This window comes from Vulpes lagopus, chromosome 2 (genome assembly GCF_018345385.1).
Source record: "Vulpes lagopus strain Blue_001 chromosome 2, ASM1834538v1, whole genome shotgun sequence".
Lineage (NCBI taxonomy): Eukaryota > Metazoa > Chordata > Mammalia > Carnivora > Canidae > Vulpes > Vulpes lagopus.
In genome coordinates this window covers 166,439,245-166,458,324 of record NC_054825.1, presented here as the reverse complement: position 1 = coordinate 166,458,324, position 19,080 = coordinate 166,439,245, and the positions used below count along the sequence as shown (strand labels likewise).

Sequence of the window (19,080 nt, the reverse complement as noted above, 5' to 3'; positions counted from 1 at the left end):
CTTCCGTTCCTCCGCTGAGGCGGAGCCTCTCCCTTTCGCTCTACCCTTTTGGGTTGTGCAACCCTCAGGGGAACCAACCCCAAAGCCCCAGGGAGACAGGAAGGCGTGTTCTCAGAGTGAGAGTCGCCATTGGTTTCACTGACCGAGGGTGGGTGGGATGGTGCAGCCGCTCTTCGTGTTCATTGGTTCGGTGATTCCATGGGGTGGGATTTGGCTGGGCCTAAACTATCCGCGGTCCGGGACCGGTTTCGGGGCGAAGCTGCCATGCCTTCCGGGGGCCGCGGGCGGTCCCGGCTACGGCTCGGGGAACGTGGCCTCTTGGAGCCGCCCTCCCCGCCCAAGCGCCGCCTGCTCCCGCGGGCGCACTTCTTGCCTCTGCTTCTGCTGGCCCTGGCCCTGGCTTCGGCGACCTACACCATCTGGAGCGGCTGGCACCGCCAGACTGAGGAGCTGCCGCGGGGCCGGGAGCTGCGGGTGAGGCCCGGCAGGGGCACGGGCACCGCGGGAGCCCTCATTCCCCGCCTCCCCTTCCCTGAGGTCTCAGGTTGACGTGGCTGTGTCGTCTGGCCCAAGCTGCAGGTGCTGCGGTCTCCGTCGTTAGAGCGCATGCCCGTTGCTAACGAACTGAGGCTTTGGGCTTGTTCTGTAATAGGTGGTTCTACATAAGAGGAAGAGTCTGCAGTAGTAACACTGGGAGTTCTGGGTTCCAATCTGAAAGTCAGCTATTTGGAAGAGTCCCTTCCTCTCTCTCGGCCTCGATTTCCCCATCAGGATTGAGGTGGGCTGGACCTGGTGGGTTTAGAGGGACTTTCCTTAGCCTAGGATTTCTTCTGGAAACCTCCGATGCTGGAGGTTCGAATTAGGAAGAAGAACCGGGGCTTCTTAGGGGCGATGGCGTCCGGGTTAGGGTTGGAATGGGGGTTGCCCTCACGTTCGGTTCTTCTCTTCCTTCTCCTTGCTCCCTCCTCCTAAGGGCCGCTTGATCGGAAGCCTCTCCGAAGCCCGGCTGCGGCGGGTGGTGGGGCAACTGGACCCACACCGTCTCTGGAACACTTATCTGCGCCCCCTGCTGGTTGTGCGGACCCCGGGCAGCCCCGGCAATCTCCAAGTCAGAAAGGTAAAGGGCTCCACCTCCCACCTCTGACCCAGCAGCCTGCCAGGGAATTGGAACTAGGCATTCTTTTTTTTTTTTTTTTTAAGATTGTATTTGTTTTCTCATGAGAGACACAGAGACATGGGCAGAGGGAGAAGCAGGCTCCCTGCGGGGAACCGGATGCCGGGGCTCAATCCTAGGATCCCAGGATCAGGACCTGAGCCAAAGGCAGAGGCCCAACCACAGAGCCACACAGGTGGAAATAAGCATTCTGCCCCAAATCCCCCAAGCAGCTAAGACCCCCAGCTGAGGCTCTGACTGGAGCTAATCGGAATCTAGAATCCCACCTTGGTAACCACAACTGTATTGCCCTCTGTATGGCCCCCAAAAGCTGAGAGTGTGCTAGGCAACAGCTCTATGGGGTGAGTACCAATGTAATCCTCACTCTGCATATGGAAACTGAGGAGCAGAACAGTTAGGCATTTTACCCAAATCCCACAGCTAATAAATGGTATACCTAGGGTTTCAACCCAAACTTCAGGTTGATTCCACAGCTGGCACAAGAACATCTCTATATTGCCTCCCAGAAAGCATCCAGTCATTTGAATACTTACCCTCTGAGTTCAAATCCCACATCAGGGATCCCTGGGTGGCGCAGCGGTTTGGCGCCTGCCTTTGGCCCAGGGCGCGATCCTGGGGCCCCGGGATTGAATCCCACATTGGGCTCCTGGTGCATGGAGCCTGCTTCTCCCTCCGCCTATGTCTCTGCCTCTCTCTCTGTGACTATCATAAAAAAAAAAAAAAAAAAAAAAAAAAAAAAATCCCACATCAGCCACTTGGAGTGTGACCTTGGACTAATTTCTTAACCTTCTGTGCCTTAGTTTCCTTATCTGTGAAATGGAGCCATTGACAGTCCTCACTCCTATAGAGCTCCTAGAACAGGGCTTTGGCACACAGTTAGTGATTTGAAGGGTGAGCTGGGATTATCTTGGCATCGAGCTGCAGAGTCACAGCACACCTGGCATTCTGTAGGGTCTCAGCAAAAGCATGTCAAGGGAATGACTGAAACCAAAGTGGGGATTATGAGTCAGCCCAACTACTGTGCATGGCTCAGGTCACATGGCTCTTTTCCTGACCTCCTCCCCAGTCCCCACCCATCCTCCCACCTCTCTCCTGCCACTAGTTCCTGGAGGCTACACTACGGACCCTGACGGCAGGCTGGCATGTGGAACTGGACCCCTTCACAGCCTTGACACCCCTGGGGCCACTGGACTTTGGCAATGTGGTGGCCACGCTGGACCCAGGGGCTGCCCGTCACCTCACCCTTGCCTGCCATTATGATTCCAAGCTCTTCGCATCTGAGTCGGTTCCCTTTGTGGGGGCAACAGATTCGGCTGTACCTTGTGCCCTGCTGCTGGAGCTGGCTCAGGCCCTCGACAGGGAGTTGAGTAGGGCCAAGGAGCAGGTGAGGAATGAGGGAAGGTGTGGGGGGCTGGGGCTGCCTCTACCCTAGTCCAAGCCCCCATCCTTCCCTGCCTGGATATGTCTTCCTACCTCTGTTCCACACACGTAGTCACAGGGACTTTTCATCCCCTGAATGTCCAGTCCCAGCTCTCCTCTGCCCAATACCCTTCCATGGTTCCCACCTCATTGCAGGCATAAACCTTATGCCTTATAGTGGCCCTCATGGGGCCATGTAGATCCTTTGCGTTCATAACTCACAAGGATTACTCCCACCTGAGAGCATTTGCACCTGCTGTTTGCTCTGGCTAGAATGTTCTTTCAACAGATACCTTCCTGGCTAGAAATGTCACCCTTCATTCAAATGTCCTCTCTGATGTCACCCCCTCAGAGATGGTTTCCTATCCACCCTGAAGGAGCTCCCTGTCACTGTCCCAAGCATTGTGGTGCTTTATGTTGTTGCATTTGTCTGTCTTCCCAATAGGCAGGGTTTTTGCTGCTTTTGTCTTCTGCTGTATTCCCTGGGCCCAGAGGATTACCTGGCATAAGTTAGGATGTCAAGAGAAATGTGTGGAATGTATAAATGAAAGAAAACACAAATCTCCTTCTCCTGCTCAGGCCCCTTCCATGGCTCAAACCCCCTCTAACAAAGCCCAAGCTCCCTGCACTTGCTCATACCTTAGGCCTTTTCACAAAGCTCTCTAATCTGGCACCGGCACTTGGCCATGTTGCTTCTTGCCTGGGAACACCTTTCCCTCTGCCCCATTTCACCAGGCCAGCTCCCACTCACCTCCATACAGACATCCCTTCCTAGCCGACTCAACATGCTCCCCAACTCCCTTCCTTTTTTAGAACCCCATAGTTCTTTTAAATTTTATTTATTCATGAGAGACATAGAGAGGCAAAGACATAGGCAGAGGGAGAAGCAGGCTTCCTGCAGGGAGAGCCTGATGCAGGACTCGTTCCCGACCTGAGCCAAAGGCAGATGCTCAACCACTGAGCTACCCAGGTGCCCCTAGAATCCCATAGTTCTTGGAAGCATTCGTCCCATGTGCATTTCACTGTATGAGGACTCGTTGTGAGTCTGTCTCTTCTGCTAAATGAGCCTAAGGAGTAACAATAATAATCAGGGCTGACTCTTTTTGGTTACTCTATGTCAGGCACTATTCCAGGACCTGGATTCTCATCCTACTGTGTGATTAGAATTGTTATTAACCAAAAAAAAAAAAAAAAAAAAAGAATTGTTATTAACCCCATTTTGTCATCTGACACTTTGAGATGTTAGTCACTTACCCATAACTACTCAGCTATAAAGTGGCCGAGCCAGATTTGAACCCCAGTGGTCTGGTTCAGAGTCTACACTTCTGGCCACCATGTTCTATGAGTGAGGACACCTAGTTTGCCCTATTCAGTGGTGCAAGTGGGCAGGAAGGTGGACTGGTTGAGGCTGAGGCCTGGAACCAAGCTGGCCCTGACCACCAGCTCCCACAGGAAGCCCCGGTGACTCTGCAGCTGCTCTTTTTGGATGGTGAAGAAGCACTGAAGGAGTGGGGACCCACCGACTCCCTCTATGGCTCCCGGCACCTGGCCCAGCTCATGGAGTCTGCACCCCACAGCCCGGGCCCCACCAGGATCCAGGCTATCGTAAGACCAGGGCCCCATTGGGTTCCGGTGAGGGAGGGAGTGGGCGATGCAAGGTTGCAACACCCCACCTGGACTCTCTCTCCCTAGGAGCTCTTCATGCTCCTTGATCTCCTGGGTGCCCCGAATCCAAACTTCTACAGTCACTTCCCTCATACAGCCCGCTGGTTCCATCGGCTGAGGAGCATCGGTAAGGGGGAAGGTGAAGGGGGGCACCTGCTTTCTGAGGGGTCATCCAGACTGCCCTCTACCTCCTGAGGCACTAGGGCAGAAACATAAAGATCCCATGGCAATCAGGTGTCGTGATTACACACAGGCTCTGGGGTCCAGTAGCCCTGGGTTTGAATTCTGGCTCCGCCTCTTACCGGCATGTGAACCTGGGCAAGTGGCTTCATTCATCTCTGAGCCTCCATTTCCAATCTGTAAAATGGGCATGATAGTAACAATAATAGAGGTATCTCCCTCCTGGCTCAGAGAGAATAGAGGAAACTGGGAATACAGCCTGTAGTAGGGCTAACTACCTCCTTTTGGGGGACTATCAGTGCTTTACCCCAAGCCTCCTGCCAGGCCCTGATCTGTGAGCAGGGGAACTTTTGACCTTGAGGTGCTGACCTTTGCTCTCTAATCCCCACCACCTGCAGAGAAGCGCCTTCACCGCATGAACCTGCTGCAGTCTCATCCCCAGGAAGTGATGTACTTCCAGCCCGGGGAGCCCCCTGGTTCTGTGGAAGATGACCACATCCCCTTCCTCCACCGAGGTACTTGCTATGGGGGGGAGGGGTGGAAGGTAGGTGGGGGGCGTCCAAGGGAAGTTCAGGTAGGACCTGGCCCTGACGGCTTCCCAGGGTTGGGGACTGGTGATAAGTGCCTGAACTTTTCTTTGCCTTATCTTTCTCATCTGTAAAATGGGGATGCTAATAGCTCCTATCTCAGAGTTGTTGAGGGGATCGAATGAGCTCATATACTTAAAGACGTTACTTGCACAGTACCCGGCACACAGTAAGCATTCAAAGAATGTTAGCTACTACTGTCAGTGCCTCCATGACCCCAGATTCCAGTACTTGGCTTTTAAGGTCCTGGCAGCCCAGCAGAATCACCTGAGGAGCTTCGAGAAATGCTCAGTTGCATTTCAGGCCTGCTAAACCACACTCTTGGGTCTCTGCGTTATTTTCACCAAACTTCCAGATGATTGTGTTGCACAACCAGGACTGAAGACCTCTGGTAGAGGGGTTCAGAACATAGGTTTTAGAATCAGACAGGGTTGGGTTCTAGTGTCTGCCACTTACCATTGGCTGACCTACAGCAGATTACTCAGGCTCTCTGGTTCTGTCTCCTGTGTTTCTTCTGGAAAACACACCTGTATGTGGATATTCATAATCATGGGGTTGGGAGGATTGAATGAGATTAGGTACATAGAATGCTTTCTCATGCAGTACATGTCATAATATAGTAAGTGCTAAAAATTGCTTTTTAAATTTTTACTCTCGGGATGCCTGGGTGGCTTAGCAGTTGAGTGTTTGCCTTTGGCTTGGGGCGTGATCCCGGAGTCCTGAGATTGAGTCCCACATGGGACTTCCTGCATGGGGCCTGCTTCTCCCTCTGCCTATGTCTCTGTCCCTTTCTCTGTGTCTCTCATGAATAAAATCTTTAAAAATAAAAAATAAATTTTACTGATTTACTTATTCAACAAATATGCCATTCCTGACAGTGCCTTCTTTATTGATTCTTTCAGTGATTATTTCCCAACGTAGGTCCTGGGCCAGGTGTCAGCAGTCCAGTAATGGGCCATAATCTGCCTGGGTCCTGTCCAGTGGTGGGACAGACATTTAGCGAATCTTGACACACACAGAGGGAAGTGCTCCAAGGACAGGGAAGCCATCTTAGTGCAGGGATTAGGATCACAGACTTTGGAGATAGGTGGCCTGGGTTCAAATTCTCACTGTGCTGTTTGCTAGAGGCAGGGCCTCAGGCAAATCACTCTGCCCGCCTCTGTGCTTCAGTGTCCTCATCTATAAAATAGGGATAAATGTAGGATATATATTTTAAGATTTTTATTTATTTATTCATGAGAGACAGAGAGACAGAGGCAGACTCCCCTCAGAGTGGGGAGTCAAATGTGGGACTTGATCCCAGGATCCCAGGATCCCAACTTGAGCTGAAGGCAGACGTTTAACTGACTGAGCCACTCAGACGCCCTATATAGGACTATTGTAAAGGATTACTGTATGGGTAAAATTGTGTGTGGAGGTGTGTGTGGCCTTAGATGAAGGCCTGGAATAAAACTATGTATGACAGAAGTGCAAGCTAAGGGTGCCTGGCTGGCTTAGTCAGTAGATCTTGGGGTTGTAAGTTTGAGCTCCACATGGGGCATAGAAGTTATTTAAAAAAACAAAAATTTTTTAAAGGTGCAAGCTATAAATAAAGAAGAGAAAAAGAGCCTATGATATACCTGGCAATATGATGTCAAAGACCTCTTTCCCTTCTGGTCTTTTGCATAATCCATTAGGTTTTGAGTTTCTACAATTTGTGTGTGAGAACAATAGATATACTGGATATATCTTTTTAAAAAACTAACATGTTGCCCTCACATGCTTAAAATCATCATTCAGGGTTCTTCACATGCCAGGACAGAGTATCTTCAGGGTGGGGCTGAGGCAAGTTTACCCAGGCACAGATCTGACCAAGCCTCCCCTCTCCCCTACAGGGGTCCCTGTGCTCCACCTCATCTCCATGCCCTTCCCCTCCGTCTGGCACACCCCCGATGACTCTGAGGCCAACCTGCACCCACCCACCGTACACAATCTGAGCCGCATCCTCGCCGTGTTCCTGGCCGAATATCTGGGGCTCTAGCCTCCTTGGCTGATTCAGAAGGAGCAGTGCCCAGCCAGGACGCACCAAGGACACTTGGAACCAGTGGAGCTCAGGCCAGGCTGCCTGGGATATGCTGAATAATCCTTTTTTTTTTTTTTTTTGGTTCCACTTGTGCAATGATTGGAAGACCCTCTTTCCTTTGGCTCTTTCAAGCTGTCACTCTTCAAAGACACAAAAGAGACGAGACCACTGTGAGGGTGACAGCCAAAGGAGTAAGAACTTAGACCCTGTCCTGAAGGAAGCTCTTGGTGTGAAGGTTTGCAAGGGGTCAATGCTGCTGTTTTATAGTTAGCACATCTTGGACTGGCATCTGGGGCAGCAATACCACCCCACCAAATGAATTCTCTGTGGCTTATGGTTTAATGTCCACAGATTGCTGTGTGGTGTCCACAGGGGATGTGCTGGTAAGCAGGAACAGAGGAGGTAGAAGCCAATAGTTGGGAACTCGAGTCTGTCAGACCCAAGAGCAATAAACCAGTGTTTCTGTGAAACATATTCTACAGAATTAGCATAACTAGGTGTTTTGTGAAAAGGGGGATCAAATATGCGGGGTGAGACATTAAATGAGTTTCTTCATTGCACAATGTGAATTTTCAAGTGTAAGACAATTAATGCAGTGTTGTTTCCCCAAAGCATTTCCCCCACGGAACCCCTTTATTGGGAACTTCATAGAACTAGGGTACCACAAAGGATACTTTGGGAAACACTGGGTTGTGACAGTTTGAGTGTGTTCACAGAAAGAATGAGTAAGATGGATTCATTGCCAACTAGTTCTACCAAACCATTCTTTCCCTTTCAGTTGTGGGCATAGGCGTATGAGATGGTGGATGTCACTGCAACCCCAGTGATGGCTTTGAGGAAGTATTTCCCACCCCAGCTCATGTTCAGACTCACCTGGGGTGCTTATTAAAAAAATGCAGACTCCTAGGTTTCACCCCAGACCTGCTGAATCAGAACTCCAGGGAGGGGCTAGGACTCTAATGAGCACCTGAGGGAGTCTCCTGATCAGTGAAGTTGGGGAGATGATGTCCATAAGAATAGAGTGGCATGTTCCCTGCGATTTAGCAAACCTACTCAAAAGAAAACCATAAAAGGGAGGGCACCTAGGAAGGGAGACCTCTGCTGGGCTCTGTGCCTGCCAATTTTGTGACTCTGCTGGAGCCCTGGTAGGTTAACAGGGAGACCATGTAGTCTCTGTCCAAGTCCTGAGGTAGGTACAATTTCTGTTCTTTTGCAAAGGTGGGTAGGGCTGAGAATTACGATCCAGTTGTTTACAGCACCCATATGCTCACCCACACCTGGGCTCCTGATACCATGTCCCATCTCCCAGAGATCACCTGTGCTGGACCAACAGATGGTTGGCAAAAAGTAGCTCCTCCTGAGATTTAATTGACTGCAAGCTAGAGTGGGGTTGGGGAGGGGCAGGGGGGTTGGGGGAGGCTAATGACCTCTTTGAGGGTGGAGGTGGCATGAGTCCTGAGTTGTTTTTTTTTTTAAGATTTAAAAATTTTTTTATTTATTTATTCATGATAGACATAGAGAGAGAGAGGCAGAGACACAGGTAGAGGGAGAAACAGGCTCCATGCCAGGAGCCCAATGTGGGACTCGATCCTGGGACTCCAGGATGAAGTCCTGGGCCAAAGGCAGGTGCCAAACCACTGAGCCACCCAGGGATCCCCGAGTCCCAAGTTTAGAACTAGAAATTGACAGACATCAACAGCCAGGGTGGCAAGGCTCTCAAACCACAGGAATGGTTCCTGTTTGTTTTTGTGTGGCAGGTGCAGTGCCAGACATGTGAAAGTACCCTCTCTCCCCTGAGCCTCACAGCCACCCTGAAAGTAGGTGAGACCATCACCTCTTGTGTTAAGAGACTGGGAACCACGTGTTGTTATGCCCCAGGCTTTCGGTGCATTCTTGCAAGACCTCCCAGTTGAGTATTGCACACCAGGCACCGGGGAAGGGGGCCTGATGCACACTTTTCCCCGGTGAATGTGGGGCAGGGATTGTTAGACCCATTCCATAGATGAGGCTGTTGGTGCTTGGCAGGGTGTTTTCCCCAATTTCCATCCATCCCCCAAACTTCGCACTCCAAAGAGGCCACTAGGTTTACCTGATAAACACAAAGGCTGAGCACACTCTAGGTGCCAGCATCTCACAAATCAATCTTAAAGGACTGTCGGGATTTCTCATTTTTCACTTGAAAAGATAGCTTCAGAGCAATTAATGGCTGTAGATCACATGGCTGGACACTTTCACTGCCAACATGTCTAGGTGCACTTTTTAAAAAAATTCATTCTAGAGCAGCCCAGGTGGCTCAACCTTTTTTTTTGTTTTTGTTTTTTTAATTTTTATTTATTTATGATAGTCACACAGAGAGAGAGAGAGAGGCAAGCTCCATGCACCAGGAGCCCAACGTGGGATTTGATCCCGGGTCTCCAGGATCACACCTTGGGCCAAAGGCAGGTGCCAAACCGCTGCACCACCCAGGGAGATCCCCTGGCTCAACGGTGTAACGCTGCCTTCAGCCCAGGGCCTGATCCTGGAGACCCAGGATCGAGTCCCACATCAGGCTCCCTGCATGGAGCCTGCTTCTCCCTCTGCCTGTGTCTCTGCCCCTCTCTGTCTCTCATCAATAAATAAAATCTTAAAAAAAAAAACATTCATTCTACTTATAACTCATTGGGTTTATCGGTGTCATTCATCAGTCTGAAATTCACAACCATCCTGTCTTGAAATATTATCTTTGCACCATTGTCTCTCCTGATTCTAGAAGGGCAATTGAATGTGTTAGTCTCACTCTATCCTTTGTAACATTCTTTCAGTTTTTTTTTTTTTTTCTTTTGGTTTGTTTCTGCCTCTGCTACTTTTTGGACCTAGCTCTAGAGCTAGGTCCAAAAAGCTAGATTTTCAATAAATCTTTTTTTCACTTGTGTCTTGTTTACTTTTGAGGCCAAGCACTGAATTTTTACTTTAGGTTATTGTGTCTGTGGCTTTTTTCCTTTCCCATCTGCTAGGCCATTATCTAGTTCTGGGTTGCTTGCAGAGATTTCCAAGCTCTTGTACACGTTTGCCCTGCTAGCCAAAAGCAGAGCAATCCAGCGGTGGCTGGGTGGTTCAGTCAGCTAAGTGTCTGCCTTCAGCTCAGGTCATGATCCCAGGGTCAGGCTCCCTGCTCAGTGGGGAGTTTGCTTCTTCCTCTTTGCCCCTCTTCCCTGCTCATGCTCTCAACTAAATAAAATCAAAGAAAAGAAAAGAAAAGAAAAGAAAAGAAAAGAAAAGAAAAGAAAAGAAAAGAAAGAAAAAGAAAAGAATAGAAAAGAAAAGAAAGAGAAAAGAAAAGAAAAGAAAAAGCAGAGCAACCCTATGGAATCTTTCATAAACTGTAAAGAGTATTCTCTGATTTCCAAAAGTTTGTGTCACGCCACTGCACTTTCACAAAAGACCTACCTTAGTACATGATCTAAGAGAGAGATCTAAAGAGGATTTTCACTTTTATGAAAAAAGCTATTTCCGTATTAAGGTACGTCTTCTATAAAAGAGAAAAGCGGTGTAATTTGAGTTTCTGGAAAGTTGGGGAAACCCATATTTTAATCTGTGACTGATGGGTTCACCATTCGAAGTCCCTGTGAGTCGTCTTTCGTTCTGTTGTCTCTGCTGATTCTTGCTTGTGCTGCTTTATTTCCATACATGTTTGATCACTTAACCATACTCATTGTCTGAAAAATCATTTGTGGGGCTTCTAGAAGACAGGTCCTTAACCTGGAGGATTTCTGTTTGTGTTTGCCAGACAGCCGAGCTTAGAAGTACCCTGGAACACACCGATGATGCCACAAACCTGAGCCTAGGGTCAGCCTGTGTCCACACATTCTCAGGGTCCACTTTCTCCCTCCTTTGGTCTTGTGTCCTCGCAGTTTAGAACATCTTCTCTGCAGTCTTCTGGGTCATAATCCTTACCTGAGCTTGTAGTCTGGTGGGATCCCAGCTCCTATTAGATTTCCCACCTTGGGGGAATCCCCCACCTTGGCCTTGACTTCCCCCTGCTTGTTCCATTAAGACTACCAATAGGAAATCCAGGTCTGTTGGCCCGAGCAAATGCCCTCAGAGCAAAAGTGGCTTCAGGGACCCACATAAATTTCCCTTACATTTTTGGCGTGGTGCATCCTTTAACTATATTTTATTGGTTAGCTGATGGTTTTGATTTTTTGACTACCTCTTTTAAGCAGGAGAGTCAAATCTGGCCCCTCCAGAGAAAACTGAAGTCCTACAAAGCCAAGCCAAGACTCAAACCCAGGTCTCTTGATTCTAAAATCTAAGTATTAAAATAACTACTATGAAACATCCTAGTCTCTCTGGTCATTTTTATTTCCTGATAAGAATGTCAGAGACTGTTGGGGCGCCTAGGTGGCTCGGTGGTTGAGTGCCTGCCTCAGGTCCTGGGATCGAGTCCTGCATCAGGCTCCCTGTGGGAGTTGTCTGTGTCTCTCCCTCTCTTTGTATCTCTCATGAATAAATAAATAAAATCTTAAAAAAAAAAAAAAAAAAAAAGGATGTCAGAGACTGTTGGGGTGCCTGGATGGCCCAGATGGTTAGCATCCCACTTTTGATTTTGGCTCAGGTCATGTGATCGAGCCCTGTGTCCAGCTCCTACACTGAATGTGGAGCCTGCTTGGGATTCTCTCTTTTTCTCTCAAAACAAAAAACAAAAACAAAAACAAGAACCAGACTGTAATTATTTCTCAATATCCATCCTTCCCTTTTCCTTTATATTTGAATTTTTAAAATCACACAATTCCCCTTTTTACTTAGTAAATGATTGACTTTTTGAAGCTTTGATTATATGGATCTTTAGTAAAAGAGGGTTGTTTTTTTTGTTTTGTTTTGTTTTTTTGCATAATGTACCCAGCTGAAAAACTACATGTCCCCAGTCTCCCTCACAGCCCTTCCATATGGCTGAAGTTTGGATCAGTGAAATATACATATAGGTATAATGTAGTACTTCTGGGAGGAAGGAGCCTTTTCTTCCTGCAAATTGGTGATGGTTGGAGTTCTAGCGGGGCCACAGCCAAAGGACAGTGAGCTGGAAGCAGCCTGGGTTTCTGACAATTTCAGGGCTACCATAGCTGCCCACTCTGGATTTCTAAAGAAATGAAAACTATCTTGCTTAAGCTACTACTATTTTGAGATTTTGAATCCAAACCGACACAGATGAAGAGTCAAAAATAATCTCAAGCTAAGGGACTTGGCTAAGGATCCTTCTCCCAATCTTTTCCAGCTCACCATGCAGTAATCCTTGGCTCCCTTCTCTCCCCAAACCCCTCCCTGAACAACACACAAACCAGTCTGGGCCCAGCCTTATAAATATCGATTTTATAGAAAGGACCAATTCAAAACTGGTCAGATGCCACACACCAGAAGCTTCCAGAACCACAAGGATGAAAAAACAAAAAAACAAAACCAAAAAACCCCAAACAGAACAAACGAAAATACCCCAGACCAAACTGCCTGAAAATCAAGGTCTCCGTTGACCAAAGGATTCTGAAGAAACATGTATGGCTGAGGCTGGAGAGACCCCCACACCTGAATGAGTACCCAGAGTGGAAGGAAAAACAATCCAGAGATGCAAACTCACAGTCCCTGCCCACCGGCCCCCCACGCTGTCAAGAGCGAGGCAAAGGGCTTCACAGCTTTTTGGGGGAGGGAAGAAGCGATGATAATAGCTTCAGTGATGGGGGAGGGGAATCTACACTTCAATTTCTTTTTTCCCCTTCTCTTCCCCTTTGCGGGAAGTGAAGAAACTGGTAGCTTTAGGTTAAGGAAAAAACAATGATTTTTATTGTTTTAATGGAGCCAATGTCTAGAAATGGCAGGCTGCCATGAAAAGGGCCGCCACATCTGATCTGTGATCCCGTGGGCCCCAATTCCTAAAGAGGAGGTGAGCCCGGGTGTGGTGGGTCAGGAAAGGTGCCAACCTTGCATGCTGCAGCCTCTTGAGGGAGAACATGGCTCCAGAGACAGAGACCTGGGGGAGGGGGTGGGAGGGGGCCAGAATGGGGGAACCCTTGCGGAATACCAAAATTAGCTGCCTTCTGCTCCCTGCTGGTGGGTCCCTGGGGTGGAGAGTGGCAGGGAGGGGGTTGGGGCTGAATGGAGGAGAAATTGAGATGCTGATAAAAAACACCCTCCTTGAGGGTCCACGGCCCTGGGTCTGAAGAGTAGAAAATCAATAGGGGTCAGTTGATCAGAGTGCTTTCTCAATCATCCCCCTGAACCCCATCTCAGTTCTGGAGGGGGTGGGGATCAACACTGCCCGGACTGGGGGGCACAGGCTGGTGACCCAGTTCTGGCCCTCAGTTCCCAGGGGAGGGGGGAGGGGTGGGCATGGTGGGCTCTCCCCTCCCCTCCCCCGGCTTCACCTCCCTTCCTCCCGGCCAGCCCGGCCCCCACTGCTGCCAGTGCTGCCACCACCGCCACCACTACTGCCGCCACCTGGCCCATTGCAGGGCAGCACCCAGTTGTTATCGTGCAGACCCAGGCGGCAGCCAGGTGTCTCGCGGTCAGCTCGGCGGCAGCACATCCAGTAGGAACGTCCATAAGGCAGGTCGTGGTGGTAGGGCTTGGGGTGCCAGCGGCAGAGCGACACATCACCCTTCTCATATCTCTTGCGGCACTGCTTGCAAGGGTCATCGCGATACAGTGGGTCGCGGCTCCAGCGTGAGTCTGTGGCCCGCACACCGAATGCCTCAATGATGCCCTTGAAGTGGTGGCAGGTACACTTGAGGGCTGCCAGGGCCCGCGTGGGCAAGAAGCTAAAGATCTTCACCAGCACGTGCTCGGGCAGCAGCAGCATGTACTGTCGCGGCTCTAGCAGCCGCTGGATCTTGAAGCGAATCTCCAGGAAATCGTGTGACACGTGCCGGTACAGGCGGCACAGAGAGGTGTCTGCTGTCCCCTCGGCATCATCCGGGCCTGGTGCGGTGGCTGGTGAGTCGGCTGGGGGTGGCTCAGGGGGCCCATCTGGACCACGGGACTGGAGGAAGAAAAGCTGGCCAGGTGGGGGCGGCTCCTCAGGGCTGACCGTCAGGCACACCGTCTCCTCTTTGACGTTCTTGGTGCCGTCCTTGCCAAAGAAGATGCATTCATCCACCACACCCGTCACCACCACATCCACATGGAAGCCTGATGCTCCGCAGTCCCGGGCAGGGGGTGGAGGGGGTGCTGGGGGAGTGTCCTCAGGCCTGGCAGGGACTGGCGTCTCCCCCTCGCTGGCTTCATCCGCCCGAGCCAGAAGGAACTCCACGTTGCTGGGCAGGGCGTCCCGGGAGGGGCTGATGAGCTGGTACAGGTCGCAGGTGATCTTGTCCTTGGCTCGGGCCCCAGGGCCTGGGCTGCCAGGGTAGGCACAACCGGGCCGGCCCCCACTCCCGTTGGGCAAGCTGCCATCGGGTGCACGGGGCTCTCGGCCATTGGAAATGCGGAAGGCAATGCGCACCTCCCCTGGACCTGGCCCAGGACGCTCCTCTTTGCGGAGGCCTTTGGATGGAGGGCTGTCCCGCTGGGCCTCGAAGTGGGCCACTGCCTCGGCCACACGGCTGCAGTCCCCACCACCAGACCGCCGTTCAGATCCCAGCCCCTTAGCAGGCCCACCCTGCTCAGCTGACACAAAGACCACAGGCGCCGGGGTGCCGGGGCGAGGGTAGTTCTGCAGGGCCAGGGCGGCCCGCTGTTCCACTAGGGCTACCATCTCAGCCACAGAGAGCAGGTCGACGTCCTCACCAGTTGAGGTTGGGGCCTCCTCAGCAGCGGGGGGCCCCTCTGGGCCCCCTGGGTCCGGTGGAGCCTTGGTAGGTTCAAGACAGCGCCTCCTCCGCTTGGCCTTGGAGCTATCACTGCCCCAGTGCCCCTTAACCTTCATGGAGCTGGCCCGGCTGCCCCCACCACACTGGTGGGCCACAAAGAAGGCCACCTTCTCCTTTGTATTCCCGGGCTTGATGACGTACCACGTGTCCAGCAGGACTCGGCCCTCATCGCCAGCAGCAGCTGCTGAGAGGAGTGGAGCAGGCTGGGAGGCAGGGGCCTCTGTGGCCAAGGCAGGCGGGGTGTTCTCTGAGTGGGCAGGCCCGTGGTCTGGCTCAGCCCCGCTGCCTGGCTCTGAGCAGGCCGACGGCTTGAGGGCTGCAGTAGGTGGGCGTGGCTGGTTCTGCGAGTAGGTGCCAAAGGGTCGGGGGCACCACAGCTGGAAGGGCAGGAGGCTGCTGCGGTCCATTCCGGAGAACGGTGGCAGACAAGCAGGGGTTCACTGCATGGCAGGACCTGGATGGTCAGGGGAGGTTCCACAGGCTACCTGGAGACAGGGAAGAGAAGGTTGGGGAGTTGGGGGACTAGCCTGCCCTCTTCCTACCACCCCAACTTTAACTTCTGAGGAGACAGACCAAATTAACCCACTAAGAACTCTAATCTTGCCCCACTGCACAGGTGAGCAAATGGAGGGTTTATAGAGGGAATGAGAGCTGGTCTTTAAACACCCAGAACAGGGAGGCCTGGGTGGCACAGCTGGTTGAGCGGCTTGGTTTTGGTTCAGGTCATTATCTCGGGGTCCTGAGCTCAAGCCCCACGTCAGGCTCCTCACTCAGCATAGAGTCTGCTTGAGCTTCTCTCCCCTTCCCTCTACCCCTTCCATGCACGCACTGCCTGCACTCACTGTCTCTCTAAATAAATAAGTAAAATATCTATAAACAAAATAAAATAAACACCCAGAATGTAACTAAAGCTAGCACCTTGCTCCAACCCTGCAGGTCATACTACATGGCCCAACTGCCTCCACTCATGATCCAGAGGCCTCCTGCTGCCATAACCCTGAACTTAAGTGAAAGTACCAACTAAAAGTTCCTCCTTCTTCCATTTGCTCACCCAGTAGCCAGTTCCTGAAAAGACAAGAATTCCCAGCCCTGCCCACAGCTATGGCTACTTGAGCCCACGGAGGAAGGAATGAAGTAGGCTGGGCGGAAGAAGAAAATCTGAGGTGAGAGGAGCCAGCCAGGCCCTTAAGAAATCAGCTCTTTGGGCTGCCTGGGTGGCTTAGTCGGTTGAGCATCTGATTCTTGGTTTCGGCTCAGGTCGTGATCTCAGGATCTTGGGATCGAACCCCGCGTCGGGCTCCGCACTCAGCACGGAGTCTGCTGGTCCCTCTCCCTCCACTTCTCTCCCCAGCTCGTGCGCTTTCTCTGGCACTCTCTAAAATAAATAAATAAATAAATAAATAAAATCTTAAAGAAAGAAAAAAAAGAAATCGGCTCTTTACTTTGTTTGAGTCCCAGGGCTGAGAATCTCTCAAAGCTGTGTATCCTCACCCAGAAAAATGCACACACTTGCATAAGACTGTGTAGGTAATTAATTCCCTTAAGCACAGGCACAGAGCTCTGAGATAAGAAGGCCTTTTCTAGTCTAGTTTCCTCTTCCAGTTGGACACTGGCAGACTGAGTAGGGAAGGGTTACTTAGCATAAAACCAGGCCCTCAAGGGGCACCTGGTGGCTCAGTGGTTGAATGTCTGCCTTTGGCTCAGATCATGATCCTGGGGTCCTGGAATCGAGTCTCGCATCAGGATCCACGCAGGGAGCCTGCTTTTCCCTCTGCCTATGTCTCTGCCTCTCTCTCTGTGTCTCTCGTGAATAAATAAAATCTTAAAAAAAGAAAGAAAGAAAAAATAGCCCCTCAAACTTGATTTTAGAACGTTTCAATTCAGGGCTCTCTCAACAATGACCATTTTATTTTGCAACGACTTCGTGCATGATCTAATCTGGAGGCAATTCTGCTAATGAGTCTGACATGACCACTTTCCACTGCAGGACCAACAGGTAGCATAATCCTCCATCTCTCTCTCTGTATCTCTCTTTTTAAGGTTTTACTTATTAAAATACGGCCCCCTGCCTATCTTTCCAAGTAAAATTTTACTGAAACATGCTCATCTCTTTATGGCCACTTTCACACTGCAATGGCAGAGTAGTTGCAACAGAGGACATATGGCTTTAAAGAAAAGCCTAAAATAGTCAGTATCAGGTCCTTTATAGTAAGTCTGCTGACCCCTGTAGTATAGACTGAGCCCACCTATGGCTAAATTTACCAGCCACCAACACATCTAAATGCCCAGGAACACGCATGAACACAGCAAAAGCCATTTTCTATAGATACAATCTCTACAACTTGGCTACTCCCTGAAATCCTCCAATCAGTTCCTACCCTCATCTCCAGAATACAAACGCTCTCCCCCAAATATCCAGACCCTTTCAAATCCTAATTTAAACTTCCAAACCTATAAATATCCCCTTAGCACAGAAGGCCCCAATCTCAAGGAACGCCTCACAAATCCCACGTCTACCGACTACTCCAACACACACAGCAATCTCCCAACCTCACACATGCCCCAAAAGACCAGCTTCCTGAAATCCTATACTCCCCTTCAAACACTTTCTAAATCTCCACATTTCCTAATTCATAACAGAAGCCCCCCCACCGCCAACTGAAAAAAAAAAAAACCCTCATGAAAACATAAAAGCTCCCTAACACATAAGACTAATTCCAAACCATGTATTTCCCAAAGCCCCAAATACCACCCCCGCAAACACTCCCGAAGAATCCTCACCAATGACACGTGCTTATTGCAAGGCGCACGGCTCAGTGGAGCTTATAAGGTACTGTTCTAACAATTCCTGCTAATCCTCCCCGGTCCCCAGGAAGCAGGCAGTGTATTAGTCCCAGTGTCCAGATGAGGCACAGAAAGGTTTAACCCCAAATCGCGGGTCAGACAGGTAGGAAGAACTCGAGAAAGGCGAAAGCCCAGGCATTCCGGCTCCAACACGGGCACTCCTGGCTTCTTGACTTTGCTTCTAAGTCTCTCCGGGAGCTCCCCAAATCACACGCCCACCTACCATCCCAAACCACAAAGGAGACCCCTACAATACAACTGAAACTTCCCCGTTACAAAAGAACCCAAAACCTAAACCCCAAGGGAACCCCAAGAATCCCCCACATCCGTGCACAAACACTTCAAGCCCCCAAATACCGCTTAAGTGCAAAGGGAGCCCCTCAATTTTGTAACCGCCCCCCCACCCCGCCAACCCACTCAGACTACCCTCGAAAGCTAGACACGCCCCCAAAGTACCCTCATCCCTGAGCCCCGCCCCCCTGCGGCGGGAGAGGGTGGCCGCACGCAGGCATGCGCAAGGGGGGGGGAGAGGGCCCGCCCCCTCGCTCCTTCCCTCCAGACGTCGCGCGGCCTAGCGCGCGACTAGTTTCCCTCCGCCCCTTTGTTGACAGACCCGCGCGTGACGCCCCCAGCCAATGAGCGGCTGCCGTTCGGGGCCGTGCCCATATAAGGAAGGCCTTGGCGAAGGGGCCTAACTTCGAAAGAGGGAGGAGTAGGCGAGAGGTGACTGGGGTGTGGAAAGGGCCGAGTGTAAGAGAGCGTCGAACAATTCCCAACTTCTTGCTAAAACGGAGGAACAAGGCCGGGACAGAGGCCACGGTATTCAAAGGAGAGGTTTATTGCACGACGTTCCCTCTCAACAGGAGCTCTGATTGACAGTTGAGATTTAAAGGGCCAAGCGGCTCGGGGATGGAGATTCGAGGGCGGAAGGAAACCGGGCAGAGAGGTGCGCCCAGGTTTTGGTTGGGAACCCTGAAGAGCGAGATTCCCTGCGGGGGAAACTGGGCAATGGGATCACTTCATCCTTGAAGAACAAATGGCACAACTTTGCGACGACTCCTGCGGCACTGGGTTCGGCCTTTGGGCTTGGCATTCAAGGCTCAGGCTGTGTGGCCAAACGCACCTTTCTGTTCAGCCTTTCCAACCAAGCCCCCCAAATCTGATTCAGACTCAGTACAAGAAAAGAATATTAAATGCCCCAATAATGCTTTCTAAATACTAATTCCCTGTTAAAATAATACTTAGGATATATTTTAGTTAAACAAGATACTTAAAATTAACTTCATCTCGGTAAACCTGGGTGGCTGAACGGTT

The 19,080-nt window shown here is 50.8% G+C and overlaps 2 protein-coding genes across 4 annotated transcripts; one reads left to right on the top strand and one right to left on the bottom strand.

Annotated features, from left to right (window-relative positions):
* Positions 1 to 116: 116 nt before the first annotated feature.
* Positions 117 to 7,557, top strand: QPCTL (glutaminyl-peptide cyclotransferase like). Of its 3 annotated transcripts, none has more exons than XM_041746340.1 (7): positions 121 to 474; positions 974 to 1,117; positions 2,277 to 2,558; positions 4,037 to 4,198; positions 4,286 to 4,385; positions 4,837 to 4,953; positions 6,900 to 7,557. In XM_041746340.1, the coding sequence occupies exons 1-7, from the start codon at positions 199 to 201 to the stop codon at positions 7,043 to 7,045; spliced, it is 1,227 nt and encodes a 408-aa protein (XP_041602274.1). In that variant the 5' UTR covers positions 121 to 198; the 3' UTR covers positions 7,046 to 7,557. The 3 variants fall into 3 exon arrangements, with proteins under 3 accessions (XP_041602276.1, XP_041602274.1, XP_041602275.1); XM_041746341.1 differs by having other exon boundaries at positions 128 to 474; positions 4,046 to 4,198; XM_041746342.1 differs by lacking the exon at positions 2,277 to 2,558 and having other exon boundaries at positions 117 to 474; positions 4,046 to 4,198.
* A 4,858-nt stretch (positions 7,558 to 12,415) lies between these two features.
* On the bottom strand, positions 12,416 to 19,080 carry FBXO46 (F-box protein 46). The gene is made up of 3 exons (XM_041746304.1): positions 17,704 to 19,080; positions 15,974 to 16,297; positions 12,416 to 15,407 (listed from the first exon to the last, which is right to left on the bottom strand). The coding sequence occupies exon 3, from the start codon at positions 15,327 to 15,329 to the stop codon at positions 13,476 to 13,478; it is 1,854 nt and encodes a 617-aa protein (XP_041602238.1). The 5' UTR covers positions 15,330 to 15,407; positions 15,974 to 16,297; positions 17,704 to 19,080; the 3' UTR covers positions 12,416 to 13,475.